This window comes from Electrona antarctica, assembly GCF_951216825.1.
Source record: "Electrona antarctica genome assembly, chromosome: 2".
Taxonomy (NCBI): Eukaryota; Metazoa; Chordata; class Actinopteri; order Myctophiformes; family Myctophidae; genus Electrona; species Electrona antarctica.
Window position 1 is genome coordinate 29,194,988 of NC_136807.1, and position 18,902 is coordinate 29,213,889.

The 18,902-nt window shown below is 49.5% G+C and overlaps 1 protein-coding gene and 1 long non-coding RNA gene across 2 annotated transcripts in view; one reads left to right on the forward strand and one right to left on the reverse strand.

Annotated features, from left to right (window-relative positions):
* Nucleotides 1-18,902, forward strand: part of LOC306937221 — a 61,343-nt gene that overhangs the window by 23,774 nt on the left and 18,667 nt on the right. The gene's annotated exons all lie outside the window — the stretch shown is intronic.
* LOC306942973 (alanine--tRNA ligase, cytoplasmic-like) lies at nt 14,082-17,117 on the reverse strand (the record flags this gene model as incomplete). The annotated part of the gene is made up of 1 exon (XM_079529176.1): nt 14,082-17,117. One exon carries the CDS (start codon nt 17,115-17,117, stop codon nt 14,082-14,084), a length of 3,036 nt encoding a protein of 1,011 aa, XP_079385302.1.

Sequence of the window (18,902 nt, forward strand, 5' to 3'; positions counted from 1 at the left end):
TGATGGGGGGCTCCCAGGACCCCAGGAGTAGTATACCTGGGTGATGGGGGGGCTCCCAGGACCCCAGGAGTAGTATACTGTACCTGGGTGGGTGATGGGGGGCTCCCAGGACCCCAGGAGTAGTATACCTGGGTGATGGGGGGCTCCCAGGACCACAGGAGTAGTATACCTGGGTGATGGGGGGGCTCCCAGGACCCCAGGAGTAGTATACTGTACCTGGGTGGGTGATGGGGGGCTCCCAGGACCCCAGGAGTAGTATACCTGGGTGATGGGGGGCTCCCAGGACCCCAGGAGTAGTATACTGTACCTGGGTGATTGGGGGCTCCCAGGACCCCAGGAGTAGTATACCTGGGTGATGGGGGGCTCCCAGGACCCCAGGAGTAGTATACCTGGGTGATGGGGGGCTCCCAGGACCCCAGGTGTAGTATACCTGGGTGATGGGGGGCTCCCAGGACCCCAGGTGTAGTATACCTGGGTGATGGGGGGCTCCCAGGACCCCAGGAGTAGTATACCTGGGTGATGGGGGGCTCCCAGGACCCCAGGAGTAGTATACTGTACCTGGCTGATGGGGGGCTCCCAGGACCCCAGGAGTAGTATACTGTACCTGGCTGATGGGGGGCTCCCAGGACCCCAGGAGTAGTATACTGTACCTGGGTGATGGGGGGCTCCCAGGACCCCAGGAGTAGTATACCTGGGTGATGGGGGGCTCCCAGGACCCCAGGAGTAGTATACCTGGGTGATGGGGGGCTCCCAGGACCCCAGGAGTAGTATACTGTACCTGGCTGATGGGGGGCTCCCAGGACCCCAGAAGTAGTATACTGTACCTGGCTGATGGGGGGCTCCCAGGACCCCAGGAGTAGTATACCTGGGTGATGGGGGGCTCCCAGGACCCCAGGAGTAGTATACCTGGCTGATGGGGGGCTCCCAGGACCCCAGGAGTAGTATACCTGGGTGATGGGGGGCTCCCAGGACCCCAGGAGTAGTATACTGTACCTGGGTGATGGGGGGCTCCCAGGACCCCAGGTGTAGTATACCTGGGTGATGGGGGGCTCCCAGGACCCCAGGAGTAGTATACCTGGGTGATGGGGGGGCTCCCAGGACCCCAGGAGTAGTATACTGTACCTGGGTGATGGGGGGCTCCCAGGACCCCAGGTGTAGTATACCTGGGTGATGGGGGGCTCCCAGGACCCCAGGAGTAGTATACCTGGCTGATGGGGGGCTCCCAGGACCCCAGGAGTAGTATACCTGGGTGATGGGGGCGCTCCCAGGACCCCAGGAGTAGTATACCTGGGTGATGGGGGGCTCCCAGGACCCCAGGAGTAGTATACCTGGGTTATGGGGGCCAGGACCTCAGGAGTGCCCCCCCCCCACCCCCAATACAAACTGACTGCAAAAATAACCTTAATATTAGAGAAAATATATCATAAATGAATACTGAAACCAGATATAATCATTAAGGAAAGTGTATGCATGTACTATATGTGTACTATGTAAACTCTTCATTTCCATTTTCTAGCCATTCAGTTGCAAAAAATAATAATTTGAAAATAATTTGGCGACCCCCCCTACGGGTTGAGAACCCATGCCATAACGAAGGACTTTAGACTATCAAGCAAATGTGCACTGACGGCGCATATAATGGAGGCAACAGCACTCGTCATTTAATCTGAAACGATTTTTTAAATTCAAAGTTTTATATTATCTATGAGGTTTCTATTTTAATTGGGTGTATAGGTCGTGATTTTATTGCATCTCCATCAAGCGAATATTATGCAAATTCACAGCGTTCAGCTATGGACGTTCAGCTTGCCCCAGAACATGGCGAGGGGGCGGAGATCAAAGAGAGGGGGGCTCTCTCACGTTGCTGGAAACTATAGGGCCTTTTTATTCACCACCCCATCTCTGTTGAACCACTTTAAAGATGCCTCCACCCACCCTGTCATCATTCCCCAAGACCCTGAAAACCCACCTCTTCAGTCTTAGCTTCCCCAAGGTAGAAGTTGAAAAGGCAAAGAAAATAAACAAAACAAAGCAAAACAAAGCAATTCTATTGTGTTACACTAACATTCTACTGGTGAATCATTGTTGTTATTGGCAAAGTATTTAAAGAGATTGCTATTTTCATTTGGCCCTTTGGGGCGTTTGGTCCATTCCTACATGAAAGCCCCCCTATATCTCCAGACACTATCCGGGCCTCCTTCCAACTGCCATCATTTTTTACTGTAATCTATATACTGTAGATGTAGTCAGCATCAGCTATGTAGTTTTATTTCTGGAAAGCAGAAGTTGTTTGAGAATATTATTTATCATCAAAACAAAGTTATAACAAGCATTTGCTTCAATGAATGACTTAGAATGAATAGACAGAACAGGTGCTTAAAAATAACATAACAAAATAAAATATGTTCAAAATATGTGAAAATAACTACCGGTATGTAATAAACTATGTTATTCCCTCATCTCCCACGATGACGGTTCTCTTTCCCCTGAAGAAGGTTCTGTTGAGCTCCCCATGAACGAACACAGACTTGAGACAGTAATTGGAATGATCGTTCCTTTCACTAAAATGTTTTGGTGTCATAGTCCAACCGATGTCTGGAACACTGTGTGACTGTTCTGACACTTGCGCTTTGATATGGTTTTATTTCAGCAATCTCTGTCTTGAGGGGACAAAAAGGGCTCTGGGTGTACTTGTGGCCAAAATATGGGCAACAATGGAATATTAATGTAACTACAGTATACAATTTCTGAGAACAAAATCCACACTATCCTAATTGTAGTATAAGGATGAGGCATTGACAATCACCACTTTCACCAGACTAGGACATTATTCACGGTAAACTATGCAGATATCACAAATAGATGCATGATAAAATGTGCACATGCTGTGTTCAAGATTGCATTGAATCCACTTACAGAGGAGATATACCTGAACCAAAGAAATTCAGAAGAATGGAGAGATGGTCTATTTTCAACATCTTTAATGGGGAACAGACGGTTCTGCTCTGCTTCCAGTCTTGTCATTTACCTGTGAATTTGTTTATTTGAGGCGAGAGAGAGGCAGAGATGGAAATGACTGCGATGCCTCCAGCTTCACAGGCTGGAGGAGACAGAGATTGAACGGACGTGAAGGGTGTGTGATTGAAAACTGAACGGTGGCTGAGCAGAGACATTTCCAAGTCTTATTGCTGTCCCCTCGCCTCCCCTCCTGTTTTTCTTTCTTTCTTTTCGACTACCTTCGTCTCCTTCCCCTGTTCACTGACTGGGGTTCATGGATCGCTCTGTTTGCTTTCATCCACATCAACAAAAAGATGGATGATAACGGACAGATGATGACCCTGAGATGAAACGGTTGTGGCCAAAAAGGATTTACAAAGTATGAGGTAGAGATGATGTACCTTTAGCCAAGTGTGTTTAAAGGCGGACACAGGGAAGCACATGGAGTGATAAAAGAACAGATGATGAATACCAACGGAAGCACAGTCTTCTGCTCATCAAACACTTTGTCAAAAAACAGGCCAAGATAGTGTTTGGCAAGTTGAATTATTTAGTGGATGGCACATTTGGCGCTGAAGGTATGTATGTGTGGGCCTAATGACAGCATCTCTGTAGGCCTTTTATATGACAACTGTGATGATACTCACTTTAATCTGCCATGGGAAACATTATTCACCCTCCAACATTTATTATATATTATATCTGAAAAACATTTTCAAACCTCTGCCTAAAGGCAGAATTGCTAATTTATGCATAAGACTGGGTGTATGGCTATGGGTTTCTATGATATAAGTATGTGATATATACTGTATGTGTTACTACTTATAATCTTTGCTGACGCAGTTTCATGGTGGGGGATTAACAGATTACATGCAATGAGATTGCAAGAATCTGATTTAAATATTATAACGGTAATCCACAAAAGACTGTAATCAGATTACAGATATTTAGGAGCGGATATTTGTGGATTTCACAGAAACATGTCTTTATTAGATACATTGAGATATGTATCTCATTCTCAGACACAAGCATTAGTAGGCTATTGCTACACGGAATGATTTGCTCAAATGTTATCGTGGCATTAAAACAATTAGTGTTTTTCAACCCGTTTCATATCAAGGTCCATTATTTATTCGGCACTTGAGCCACGTACTGTACCACCATTTGACTTGACTCAAGACTCAACAGGCGTTGATCAAAATAACAATTCTTCTACATTCTCTAATTGTATAGACTTCACTTCTTGTCAATTAAGTAATGCAGATGTTTAACAATTAACTCTTGAGAGCGTTAACACTTTCAAGAGTATAAGGGTCCATTTTAGAGAGAGAGAGAGAGAGAGAGAGAGAGAGATTTTCTTCTATTAATAATAATGATCTTTATTTATATAGCACCTGTCATACACTGCAATGTATGACACAAAAAAGGAAATCATAAAAATAAAGATGGAGAGATGAGATGCAGTGGGTAAGTTGAACCACCCCCTTTATCTAGAAAACGGTGTCATGTGACCTTAAATCTAGTAAATTGGAGTGATGAACCCTGGCTCTGCAGTGAATGTGCAATTGAAAGGATGCTGGCAGTGGGCTTGATGCCTGCTGTCAAGCATTTGGAGGAAATTAATGTATATAGTAGGGCTGCTATGATGATGTGGGAGATTTATACAGAGCGAAGGGACATTGAACCAGAAAGATTACTTACAATGTCACGCCATCCACCGCAGTCCGCACTTGATTGGTGCAAATTTCATCATCTAGGTCTAGGAAGACGATCCATACATCCAGCATACATCCCGAAAAGAAACGGGAAGCCGAGCTATAGCGTCACTGTCTGTAAGGTCACACAGATTGCCCTACAAGCCCAGTCTCAGCTCTGGGAAGAGTTACAGAAGGCATTGCAACAGTGCTGATGTAACACCCGGGATTCAAACTCAGGTCTTTTGTAAATCGGGTCCCTCTTACAAAATTGGAAGCCATTCATAACCAATAATATATGATACATGTTTATCGCATTATGTAGAACATTGGTGTTAAGTTTTCACAAGGGCTTGCTAAACTCAAGAAAGTTAGGTGAAGGTGGTAACGTGTTTTAGTCTTAGTGCTTGGCCTCCAGGCAGCCACTCAGTATTCTGCCTGGAACTCTGCTGTATACAGTAGTTCCATCAATCTCTGACTACTAGGGTTGTGTTGGTAGTGTTGACTTAGGGCTCCATTTTCGTCACCGCTAAAACCCCTTATCCCTAAACCCCTTATCCCTAAACCCCTTATCCCTAAACTTCTTTGCCTTTTTTTTACTATTTTGAAAAACATTTTTGAATAGTTCAACTAGCCAACCTACATTGACACATTGTGAGCTTGTAGACTGGCCATTTTAGGATGAAGTTAGTATTATTAAAACATCTCTCACTAGTGTCACCACTAGTCTCACCACTATGAGGATAAAGTTAGTAATAAAACACATTGAGGATAAAGTTAGTATTATTAAACATCTCACCAGTCTCACCACTAGTGTCACCACTAGTCTCACCACTATGTCATGAGGATAAAGTTAGTAATAAAACACATTGAGGATAAAGTTAGTATTATTAAACATCTCACCAGTCTCACCACTAGTCTGAGGATCCACCAGTGGATGTGATGCAGGTTGTGGATCTGGGTCGGACTCAGCTGGAGTAGAAGGACCTAAAACACATAAATAATAGCTAAAGTGTTACATTATAATAATACTGTCATAATGCTTATCACACTGAGTATAAATGATTGAACTATTAATGGACACTGACCAGCATTTTCATTGATATCAAACAAGATAAAAATATATTGCCAACGTGCGCGTTGGCGTTCACTTCCCTGTTTACCGCTCACAAAGAAAGGCTCGTATCTCCTAATCTAAGGAGCTCTCCGTGGTTTAGACCAGATGGATATACTAAGCTCTTCATTTCTGACTTCCAACACGCCTCTCGTTCACAATATGAACCGGGGGATTATTCAGCGACTTTATCGTAATCATAGCGAGGTAAGCAAGCAACATTATTTCTCCCGTTTTTTGTCCGGAACGGAAGGGGGGAGGGGGGGGGGGGGCTTTCAGAGTAAATATCAAATCATACTCAACTGATATTTCCAAAGAGTTGTTTGAACTAAATTAGATTTGATAATTATCATCTCCTGCAGGCTCTGGGTTATCCACATATAATGATATGCAAAAAGATAGTAGATTATTTGGTGATTATCTTGATATAATGTGCAAATAAAGCCATGGTGAAAATCTATCATTTTTTAGATTGTTTGACTGATCATATTGATCAGAAACGTTAATCTAATGCAGTTGAGCTTAAAGTTTAATTAAAGTCAATTGATGAAGGCATAGGTCTACCAGTGTGTGCCGTGCGTGCGTGCGTGCGTGCCTGCGTGCGTGCGCGCATGCGTGCGTGCGTGCGTGTCACAGACAGACAGAAGAAAAAATACCAAATATGAGAAGGGGCCTCTCGTGGTGTTACACCACGTGTTGTTACCCGTCACGTTATGTGACCAAACGTTAAACTCCACTGACTGCACAGTGTTGGTCACATAATATTATTAATGACAACATGTGGTGTAAACCCACCGGGCAGAGTGCACGGATAGCAAATGCCTGCGTGCGTGCGTGCGTGCGTGCGTGTGTGCGTGCGTGCGTGCGTGCGTGCTTGCATGCGTGCGTGCGTGCGTGCGTGCGTGCGTGCGTGCGTGCGTGCGTGCGTTCAGCACGGTATAGAATGCCACAGAGGAAGCGTTAGAATGGTTGCTATGGCGATGAGCTGACATCGCACGCACACGTCCTTTTGGGTAGAAGATGAACCCAAACACTCGTAGTCATCAACCTGTTTCAAAGGAGTGTTGATAAGTGTTTTGATAACGTGGTTATTGTTGGATTTGCATATATTTCTACGTATTCAGCTTTGGTCCAGTTGAGATAAAGACCAACACAGTTGGAGGCCTGCTGGAGAGACTGAAGGAGAGCCTGAGCGTGTTCCAATGATTGACTGATAAGTGTGACGTTATCAGTCAAGTCAGTGTCGGTTTGGTATTTAGCAGGATGACTTTTAGGGTTTGGTTGGTAACCCTTATTGTTGATAGACATACGAAGAACATAATCTAAGAACATAATCACACACACACACACACACACACACACACACACACACACACACACACACACACACACAAAGTGGAGTCAAATGCATCGGTTACTAAATGTACTTTTAAACATTGTAACACATTGTATAGCCTACACAAATACAGAAAGTGCTTTACTTACTGAAGGCATAAAAGATAAAAAAGATATTTATTAATAGATCAATGGAAATAGTCTCCCCTGTCCAACGGATGTTGTAAGGAACACTATAGCATCTCCTCACACGGAAATATCTGATCTACAAGCTCACTGCGTGTCACAACGTGACCATGTCTGAGCTTGTATAGATCGGCTATATTTGATCATTCTAACTCCTACTGCAGTCTCTGGTAGGATGTGACAAAAACAAAGTGTCCATGAATGGACCGCCAAGTATGACGCCAATGTGTGCTCAACACAAACATTAAATTCCATTGACAATTGATGTACGATGACAAGAGCGCCCCTCACTTCACACGGGTGTGATTTTGAATTGCTGTGTAATTGATAGAAAATAAGTAGGCTATTTTTTGGGGTTAACTACTTCTTTAAGGGGTTAACAAGACTGGAACAGACTGTGTGTGTGTGTGTGTGTGTGTGTGTGTGTGTGTGTGTGTGTGTGTGTGTGTGTGTGTGTGTGTGTGTGTGTGTCTGTGTGTCTGTGTCTGTGTCTGTGTCTGTGTCTGTGTCTGTGTGTGTGTGTGTGTGTGTGTGTGTGTGTGTGTGTGACTGTGTGTGACTGTGTGTGTGTGTGTGTGTGTATAGTCTGCTCATCACCATAGCAACCCTTCAAACTCTCCCTGTGTAGTTAACATGCCTGAATTCAACACAGTGAAAACAGCCCCTCCTCCATTTAAAACAAATATAACATTTTTTATTATCAATACAAATATTTTTTGGAAAAATAAAATTAAATAAAATGAAATTAAGAGAATGTTGTGAATATTATCATTTGTTATCAAACTGGTCTGTCTTGCCCGGGTTCGGACTGGCAACCTTGCGGTTGCCATCCAGCCACTCTACCCCTGAGCCACCGCCGCCATATTTACACACTCACTCCAGAGGGCCACTATAGTTCCACACTCACTCCAGAGGGCCACTATAGTTCCACACTCACTCCAGAGGGCCACTATAGTTCCACACTCACTCCAGAGGGCCACTATAGTTCCACACTCACTCCAGAGGGCCACTATAGTCCCACACTCACTCCAGAGGGCCACTATAGTTCCACACTCACTCCAGAAGGCCACTATAGTCCCACACTCACTCCAGAGGGCCACTATAGTTCCACACTCACTCCAGAGGGCCACTATAGTTCCACACTCACTCCAGAGGGCCACTATAGTTCCACACTCACTCCAGAGGGCCACTATAGTTCCACACTCACTCCAGAGGGCCACTATAGTTCCACACTCACTCCAGAAGGCCACTATAGTCCCACACTCACTCCAGAGGGCCACTATAGTTCCACACTCACTCCAGAGGGCCACTATAGTCCCACACTCACTCCAGAGGGCCGCTATAGTTCCACACTCACTCCAGAGGGCCACTATAGTTCCACACTCACTCCAGAGGGCCACTATAGTTCCACACTCACTCCAGAGGGCCACTATAGTTCCACACTCACTCCAGATGGCCACTATAGTTCCACACTCACTCCAGAGGGCCACTATAGTTCCACACTCACTCCAGAAGGCCACTATAGTTCCACACTCACTCCAGAGGGCCACTATAGTGCCACACTCACTCCAGAGGGCCACTATAGTTCCACACTCACTCCAGATGGCCACTATAGTTCCACACTCACTCCAGAGGGCCACTATATAGTTCCACACTCACTCCAGAGGGCCACTATAGTTCCACACTCACTCCAGAGGGCCACTATATAGTTCCACACTCACTCCAGAGGGCCACTATATAGTTCCACACTCACTCCAGAGGGCCACTATAGTTCCACACTCACTCCAGAGGGCCACTATAGTTACACACTCACTCCAGAGGGGCACTATAGTTACACACTCACTCCAGAGGACCACTATAGTTCCACACTCACTCCAGAGGGCCACTATAGTTCCACACTCACTCCAGAGGGCCACTATAGTTCCACACTCACTCCAGAGGGCCGCTATAGTTCCACACTCATTCCAGAGGGCCGCTATAGTTCCACACTCACTCCAGAGGGCCACTATAGTTCCACACTCACTCCAGAGAGCCACTATAGTTCCACACTCACTCCAGAGGGCCACTATAGTTCCACACTCACTCCAGAGGGCCACTATATAGTTCCACACTCACTACAGAGGGCCACTATATAGTTCCACACTCACTCCAGAGGGCCACTATAGTACCACACTCACTCCAGATGACCACTATAGTTCCACACTCACTCCAGAGGGCCACTATAGTTCCACACTCACTCCAGAGGGCCACTATATAGTTCCACACTCACTCCAGAGGGCCACTATAGTACCACACTCACTCCAGAGGGCCACTATAGTTCCACACTCACTCCAGAGGGCCACTATAGTTCCACACTCACTCCAGAGGGCCACTATAGTACCACACTCACTCCAGAGGGCCACTATAGTTCCACACTCACTCCAGAGGGCCACTATAGTTCAACACTCACTCCAAAGGGCCACTATAGTTCAACACTCACTCCAAAGGGCCAAATTGCATAATAGTGTCTAATGCCAGGTCATTATTGGTCTGTGAGCAGGTTGTGGACAACCTGACAGCTCATTATTGGTCTGTGAGCAGGTTGTGGACAACCTGACAGCTCAGCTCAGAATGGAACAAAGTCAAAGAAACATTTTGACACAAAACCACAGAGTGATAAAAAGAGCATCGTCAACCATTTAAAACCATCAATCATTAAATCTCATCCTACCTGAACGCCACAACAAGAGGATCAATCCTACCTGAACGCCACAACAAGAGGAACAGCATCTCAATCCTACCTGAACGCCACAACAAGAGGAACAGCATCAGGATCAATCCTAGCTGAACGCCACAACAAGAGGAACAGCATCAGGATCAATCCTAGCTGAACGCCACAACAAGAGGAACAGCATCAGGATCAATCCTAGCTGAACGCCACAACAAGAGGAACAGCATCAGGATCAATCCTACCTGAACGCCACAACAAGAGGAACAGCATCAGGATCAATCCTAGCTGAACGCCACAACAAGAGGAACAGCATCAATCCTACCTGAACGCCACAACAAGAGGAACAGCATCAGGATTCCACCCATTTCTGTCCGTCCCATTAGAGTCTGGACCGGATTCACAGGAGTCTGGACCGGACTTCACAGGAGTCTGGACCGGATTCACAGGAGTCTGGACTGGACTTCACAGGAGTCTGGACCGGATTCACAGGAGTCTGGACCGGATTCACAGGAGTCTGGACTGGACTTCACAGGAGTCTGGACCGGATTCACAGGAGTCTGGACTGGACTTCACAGGAGTCTGGACCGGATTCACAGGAGTCTGGACTGGACTTCACAGGAGTCTGGACTGGACTTCACAGGAGTCTGGACTGGACTTCACAGGAGTCTGGATTGGACTTCACAGGAGTCTGGACTGGACTTCACAGGAGTCTGGATTGGACTTCACAGGAGTCTGGACTGGACTTCACAGGAGTCTGGACTGGACTTCACAGGAGTCTGGATTGGACTGGACTTCACAGGAGTCTGGACTGGACTTCACAGGAGTCTGGACTGGACTTCACAGGAGTCCGGACTGGACTTCACAGGAGTCTGGACTGGACTTCACAGGAGTCTGGACTGGACTGGACTGGACTGGACTGACTGACTGACGAACTAACTAACTAGCTGACTAGCTGACTATGACTGACATACAAAGTAACTGGCTGGATGCCCACTAACTGTCTGGCTAGCTGGTGAACGAACTGGCTGGCTGACCAAACTGGCTGGCTGGCCACTGACTGACTGACTGACTGACGGACGGACGGACGGACTGACTGACTGACTGACTGACTGACTGACTGACTGACTGACTGACTGACTGACTGACTGGCAACAAGAAGAATCGTCTCTTATATCTGAATATGCTGACGTATCAAGTTTCCTCTGCGTGTGTATCTGTTCATCAGTGTGTGTGTGTGTGTGTGTGTGTGTGTGTGTGTGTGGATGTGGTCACAGCTAGTTCTCACACACATTCTGACAGGAAGCTGTTATTAAAATCTCTTCAATCTGACGTGGAAACTCCAAGACGACGTACAGTAAACAGTAGATCACTAGGGATGGAGCTCGATAACCGATACCCCAAGAAATCAGATAACAAGCTTATCGAGAACCCGTTATCAATAAGCTTTGGGCTTATCAAGCCTGTTATGGAGCATAGCGGCCCATGATGACGTCATGGTTAAACAGTCAAGACAAGAGGAGATCAAGAAATAAAGATAATCACGAACGCTGACACAAACATGTGGGTCTAAAAGTGTAGATACCTGCCAACCAGCGCTGTCCGGGTAAACACAATATTAATGCATCCATTGGTCATAAATATTAATGCATTCATTGGTCAGTTCAAGAACGCATGAGATGTGAGAAAAACAGCAAACGATACGCTCAGAAATGTCTTAAGAGATCAGAGTCATGATTATTATTATTTTCGTCGTGTTGTGGGGTCTCGCCTGGTGGGAGTGGAGGTGGAGGTGGCCAGGGTGACTAAGCTGGACACCATCCTGAATAATTCCTCTCCCCTGTATGAGCGTATCGTTTGCTGTTTTTCTCACATCTCATGCGTTCTTGAACTGACCAATGAATGCATTAATATTTATGACCAATGAATGCATTAATATTTATGACCAATGAATGCATTAATATTTATGACCAATGGATGCATTAATATTGTGTTTACCCGGACAGCGCTGGTTGGCAGGTATCTACACTTTTAGACCCACATGTTTGTGTCAGCGTTTGTGATTATCTTTATTTCTTGATCTCCTCTTGTCTTGACTGTTTAACCATGACGTCATCATGGGCCGCTATGCTCCATAACTGTAGGATACAGAAGAAACAAGGCTGCAGAAGGAAAAGAAAGAAACGATAATAATGATAAAATAATGATAAACAGGACAAACAAGGGTTACAGGGCAACTTCAGTGATGCTTGCTTGCGGAACTCGACTACGTCTCGTTCCTGACCGCATCACTGTCGTGGCAATAATCACACTAAGCCACACCCTCTCGTGTAATATTGCTTAATTATGACGCACTGATCCACTGTATATATGTTTATCCTTGTTTGCCCTGTTTATCATTATGTTATCATTATTATCGTTTCTCTCTTTTCCTTCTGCCTTGTTTCTTCTGTATACTACAGTACTGTTTCTTATCCTTACTTGGATGTTGTAACTTTTGAAAATATATTTTTTAAATGTAATGTCCTTGATTTTTCATGAATTTATTATAAATTATTTAGATTGTTTTTGTTTTAATTAATGATTATTTTTTTGATGAAATATATATTTTGAAATGTAGGATACAAAAAAAGAGGATATCTATACGGGCTACGACCGATCACGTGACACGCGCGTCGACTCCGATTGGCTACGGCCGACCACGTGACACACGCGTCGGCGCAGTGCAAGGCATGCTGGGTCACAGGTGCATGATGGGAAGCCGAGTATTTATGAATTAATTTATTCATTCCTCTTTTTAGGGGCGCTATAGCCCCTCCTATGGCCAGCTTTGTGTGTGCGTGTGTATCCCATAGCAATGATTTGATTGGCTGAGCACCCCATAGCAATTATTTGATTGGCTGAGCACCCCATAGTGATGATTTGATTGGCTGAGCACCCCATAGTGATGATTTGATTGGCTGAGCAACGTACGTATTGAGGATAAAAAGCGAGGACAGACAAGTGAAGATGCCAAAAGTGATTGGTCGGAATGTGGTGATGTATGGTGATGTATGGTGATAAGAGTGCCCCTCACTTCACACTGGTGTGATTTATTATTAGTTGAGGGGTGCTAGCCCCTCCTATCGTACGCCCAGCTTCTGGGGTCTGTGAAAAGACGCCAAAAGTGATTGGCCAGAATGACATTTGTGATGCTTTGATTGGCTGAGCACGGGATGTGGTGTGTGATGGTGTATGCTGATAAGAGCGCACCCTCACTTCACAGGGGTGTGATTTTTTTAAGCTGGATGTGAGTGCGTGAACCTCCCCTTATCCCTTATCCCTAAACCTATTTGACATTTTTAACTTTTTTGAAAATCATTCAAAAAATAGTTTTCGTCCAGCGCTTCGATGCGTATGTCGCCGTTTGATGTGTACGTGCCGTGCCAGCGTATGACGTAAACTTGTGCTTGATATGGCAGTGGTGTCAGATTACATACATGTATACATAGGGGGGCATTACCTTTAATCCTCCCGACACTAAAACACATCGTCATTACGTCACCATCGAAAACCAATTACACCCTGGCATTGGGTCCTTTAATCCACATCTTTATTACGTCATCATTGAGAGCTAGTTATACCAGTTATACCCTGACGTCATATGGTGCTACGATACATAGACATAGATTTGACAGTTTGTAGCGGTCGACAGTACTTGCGCGCTCTGCTTGCGCACTAGTAGGCCATTTATGGCCTACTTGTGTGCAACAAGCAAGTAGGCACTCGACAGAGTGCAGTTCTAGTTTTAAAATAGTTCAACTAGCCGACCTACATCTACACGTTGTGAGCTTGTAGATCGGCTATTTGAACTATTTTAAAAAGGTTTTTTTTAAATAGTAAAAAATGGCAAAATACTTTTAAGGATAAGGGTTAAGGGGTGGTGCAAGATATATCCCGTATAGTTTACTCACAAGCCCATGAAAACGGTTCCATCTGTATCGTCTATAAAAGGCCAACCGGACCCGTGGTCGGTCCCCGGGGACCCAACGGTGAGAAGCGGCTCTCCTTACCTCTCTCCCAGCTTGAGCCGTGCAAACTCGTCGGCCACCTTCAGCGCCTCCTGCAGGCGCTGCGTGTTCCTGCCGGTGCCCTGGGCCGACAGGTCCATGCCGCCCGACTTGCCTCCCAGCAGCAGGCAGACCTCCTGCGCCCACTCGCTGGCCTTCAGGCCGCGGTCGGCCGCGCCCCGCGGCACCTGGCACAGGCAGACCACCGTGCCGGCCTCGCGGTCGGCCGCCAGGAGCAAGGCGGCAGTCTGCGGCGAGCGCGTCCGCAGCAGCTTCAGCGACTCGTTCAGGGCCTTGGCCGAGGCCCCGTCCTCCACCTCCATGACGAGCAGCGGCTGGTTGGGGCTGCGGTCGATGGCCTCCCGGGTCCGCTCCAGGACCCGGGAGAGCACGCGGCCCTTGCTGGCGCGGTCCAGGTCGTCCATCGTCCTCTTGGAGGCCCTCAGGGCGTCCCTCATCTCGTCCTTCTCCCAGCGGGAGATGGTCGCAACGGCGAGGGCCTCCGTCATGCTGGCGATCTCTCGCTGGACGTCCCGGAGGTCGGGCGGCGCGGCTCCGGTCCGATCCCTCACCACGTCCCTCACCCTGTCGGCCAGCTCCGCCAGGGAGCGGCGCAGGGCGTCGGCCCTCCCGCGGGCCTCCAGGGCCTCGGCCCCCGTCACGGCCACGATGCGCCGCGTGCCCTTCGCCACGGCCTCCTCCGACACCACGACCAGCGAGCCGGCGTGGCTGGAGTTGCGCAGGTGGGTTCCTCCGCAGAGCTCCACGGAGGCGCGCGACCCGGCATCGCCGCCGGGGTCCGCCAGCAGGTCCCGGACGGGCACGCCGACGGACACCACGCGCACCGGGTCGGGGTAGGCCTCGTCGAAGACGGCACGCAGCCCCCGGACGGCCTTGGCCTCGGCCAGGTGCACGTCCAGGGCGTACACTGGCCGGGCGGCGCGGATCTCGGCGCATGCCACCTCTTCCACGCGACGGACCTGGTCGTCGCTCAGCGCGCCCCCCTTGGAGGAGAAGTCGAAGCGCAGGAGGTCGGGGGCGACCAGGGAGCCCCGCTGCTCCGTCCCGCTCTCGGCGCCCAGGACGTCGCGCAGGGCGAAGTTGAGCACGTGCGTGGCGGTATGGTTGCTCATGACGCGTGTGCGGCGAGCCTCGTCCAGGCGCAGGGCGACACGGTCCCCGACGCTCAGCGAGCCGGCGTGGACTGTCCCTACGTGGACCACGTAACCTCCCCTCGCCTGGACGTTCCTCACGATGAACTCGGCCCGGTTGTCGCCGCTGCCGCCCTCCCTGAACATGTAGCCCTCGTCGAAGGTCTGCCCTCCCTGCTCGGCATAGAAGCATGTGCGGTCCAGCACCACGCCGCACTCCTGGCCCGTGGCCACGCGCTCGCAGAAGGCCCGCTCGCGCCGCAGCGCCAGGACGACGCAGGCCGACGGCCGCTCGAAGTCGTAGTTGCCGTCGGCGTCCGCGTCGTACGCGTGCTTGGGGCCATCGTCGGTGGCCGGCACGTCGGCGCTCCGCAGCTCCTCGATGGCGTGAACGTCCAGCATGGCGTGCTCCTCCCGGTCGCCGGCGGCCTTAACGCCGTGGGACCGCAACTGCGCCGCTCTCCTCTCCTCCTCGAAGGCGTCCATGTCCACGGCCAGGCGTCGCTTCTCGCCGATGAGGACGATCAGGTCCAGCGGGAGGCCGTAGGTGGAGTACAGCAGCCACGCCGCCTCGCCCGGGATGGTCCAGTTGCCGGTGCCGCCCGCCACCAGGCTCTCCATCTTCCTGTCCAGGATGACGCAGCCTCGGTTGAGCGTCTCCAGGAACTGCTTCTCCTCGTCGTCGATGATGTCCTTCACGGCGGCCGGGTCCTTCCTCAGCTCCGGGAAGGCGTCGCCCAGGGATTCCACCACCACGTCCACCAGGGAGGCGAAGGACCCCCTCCGATCTTCCAACATCTTCACCACAGAGGCGAAGGTTTCTTCCTCCTCATCCTCCTCCTGTGCTTTACTCGTTACCTTAGCACTCTTTAGCTTAGCCGAGTACAGCACGGCACGGCGCAGGATCCTCCTCAGCACGTAGCCCCGTCCCGTGTTGTGCGGCCGCCCTCCGTCCGAGAGGGCCACGGTGAGGGTCCGAGCGTGGTCGGCCAGCACGCGGTACGCCATGTCGATGCCGTCCGCATCCTCGGCACCCACCTTACCCGAGTAAGGCCTGGCGCCCGAGAACTCCTGGATGGCCTCGAAGTACGGCCGGAAGAGGTCGGTGTCATAGTTGGACGTCTTGCCCTGCAGAATGGACACCAGGCGCTCCAGACCCATGCCCGTGTCGATGCTCTTCTTGGGAAGCGGCCGGAGCTCCGTCGCAGACTCCCTGTCGAACTGGACGAACACCAGGTTCCAGATCTCCAGGACGTCGGGGTCGTCCGCGTTGACCAGGCCGGAGGCGTCCCGGTTCCCCACGCGGTCGTAGTGGATCTCGCTGCAGGGGCCGCACGGGCCCGTGTCGCCCATCTCCCAGAAGTTGTCCCTCATGCTTCCGGGCAGGACGCGGGCCTCGTCCACGCCCAGCACCAGCCAGATCTGCCGGCACTCCAGGTCGGGCTCCAGGCCCTGCTCGTCGTGGCCCCCGAAGTAGGTGACGTAGAGGCGCTCGGCGGGGAGCCCGAACTCCCGCGTCAGCAGCTCCAGGGCCATCTGGCAGGCGCGGCGCTTGAAGTAGTCGCCAAAGGACCAGGAGCCCAGCATCTCGAAGAAGGTGTGGTGGTAGACGTCCTTGCCCACGTCGTCCAGGTCGTTGTGCTTGCCGCCGGCGCGGATGCACTTCTGGGAGTTGGCGGCGCGGCTCAGCCGCGCCATGGGGTGGGAGGGGCCCGCCGTGCCCAGGAGGAGGGGCTTGAACTGGTTCATGCCGGCGTTGGCGAACAGCAGCGTGGGGTCGTCCAGCGGGACCACCGAGGACGAGGGGACGTGGTCGTGGTCGCGGTCGCGGAAGTAGTCGATGAACTTCTGGCGGACCTCAGCGCCGCTTAGCACACCGTCCATCGTTAGTAGCTGCTAATACGTCTCACGTGAAATACACTACTCGGATCGGTGAGCGGTTGTCCGAGTTTAGGATCCGCCGCAGTGGTGAGAACTTCCCAGGTGTCTCTAGATCCCCGATGGGTCGTAAGGCCGGGCTGCTACCGAACCACTAGTGGCGGTGATGGAATGAGGGGGCTGTCCGTCCGAGCTAATGCTGAACGTGGATGTGGTTGAGAGTGAAGTCACGTAGTGTCAGTTGTCAGTTGCGTGAGAGTGAAGTCACGTAGTGTCAGTGGTCAGTTGCGTGAGAGTGAAGTCACGTAGTGTCAGTGGTCAGTTGCGTGAGAGTGAAGTCACGTAGTGTCAGTTGTCAGTTGCGTGAGAGTGAAGTCACGTAGTGTCAGTTGTCAGTTGCGTGAGAGTGAAGTCACGTAGTGTCAGCATATAAAATAGCTCAAGGCTGTATTGCTGATTACTTAGCTTAGGACCCCCGCAGTGGTGTCCGGTTAGAACTTAAACCAGGATGCTTTGACTTCTGCCTTCTCCCTGAAGCCTACCCTTTATATATGCTCCGACGACCAGGCTTGTCATAATGACTAAGCCAGTTAGATCTATCCATATATGGTTCTACCGCATCTATCTGAGATCAGCCCTAGGTCGGCTCGGGCGGCCCAAATATAGGGATTGTCATACTAGACATGCTATATATCATATAGCCCTGGCGTCCTAGTCGGATATCCCCATATATGGAGACTGTATATCCAACGAACACTCTCCCAGTTAAGCTAAGATGAATGTAAGTGAGAGTCTTCGTTACACATATAAAATAGCTCAAGGCTGTATTGCTGATTACTTAGCTTAGGACCCCCGCAGTGGTGTCCGGTTAGAACTTAAACCAGGATGCTTTGACTTCTGCCTTCTCCCTGAAGCCTACCCTTTATATATGCTCCGACGACCAGGCTTGTCATAATGACTAAGCCAGTTAGATCTATCCATATATGGTTCTACCGCATCTATCTGAGATCAGCCCTAGGTCGGCTCGGGCGGCCCAAATATAGGGATTGTCATACTAGACATGCTATATATCATATAGCCCTGGCGTCCTAGTCGGATATCCCCATATATGGAGACTGTATATCCAACGAACACTCTCCCAGTTAAGCTAAGATGAATGTAAGTGAGAGTCTTCGTTACAGCCTCCGCTGTATTGCTGATTACTTAGCTTAGGACCCCCGCAGTGGTGTCCGGTTAGAACTTAAACCAGGATGCTTTGACTTCTGCCTTCTCCCTGAAGCCGACCCTGTATATATTCTCCGACCAGGCTTGTCACGATGACTAAGCCAGTTAGATCTATCCATATATGGTTCTATCCATATATGGTTCTACCATATCTATCGATATCAGCACTAGGTCGGCTCGGGCCCAAATATAGGGATTGTCATACTAAACATGTCATATATCATATAGCCCAACGTCCTAGTCAGAGTCTTCGTTACAGCCACCCCAGATTTCACGTTGAAATCTATACCGCATCCAGAAGACTCAGACAATTGTCCTTTCTTTCGGCTAGGTTCTAACAGGCCAGGCCTGGTAGTTATCCAGCAAGGGAGGCTCTCAAAGATGTTAATCTCTCTCCATTAGTCTGCTGACGATCTGTGTATGCTCACAATCCAAGCTATTTGGCGATCAATGCTCCCTCAATATTATTGACTTGGTTTGGCTGTACGGCAGGAGATACCTCGGAAGATAGATGTAGCCCCAGTCGCTATGCTATCCCCAGCAGCTACACCGGTGATGTGGGCCCAA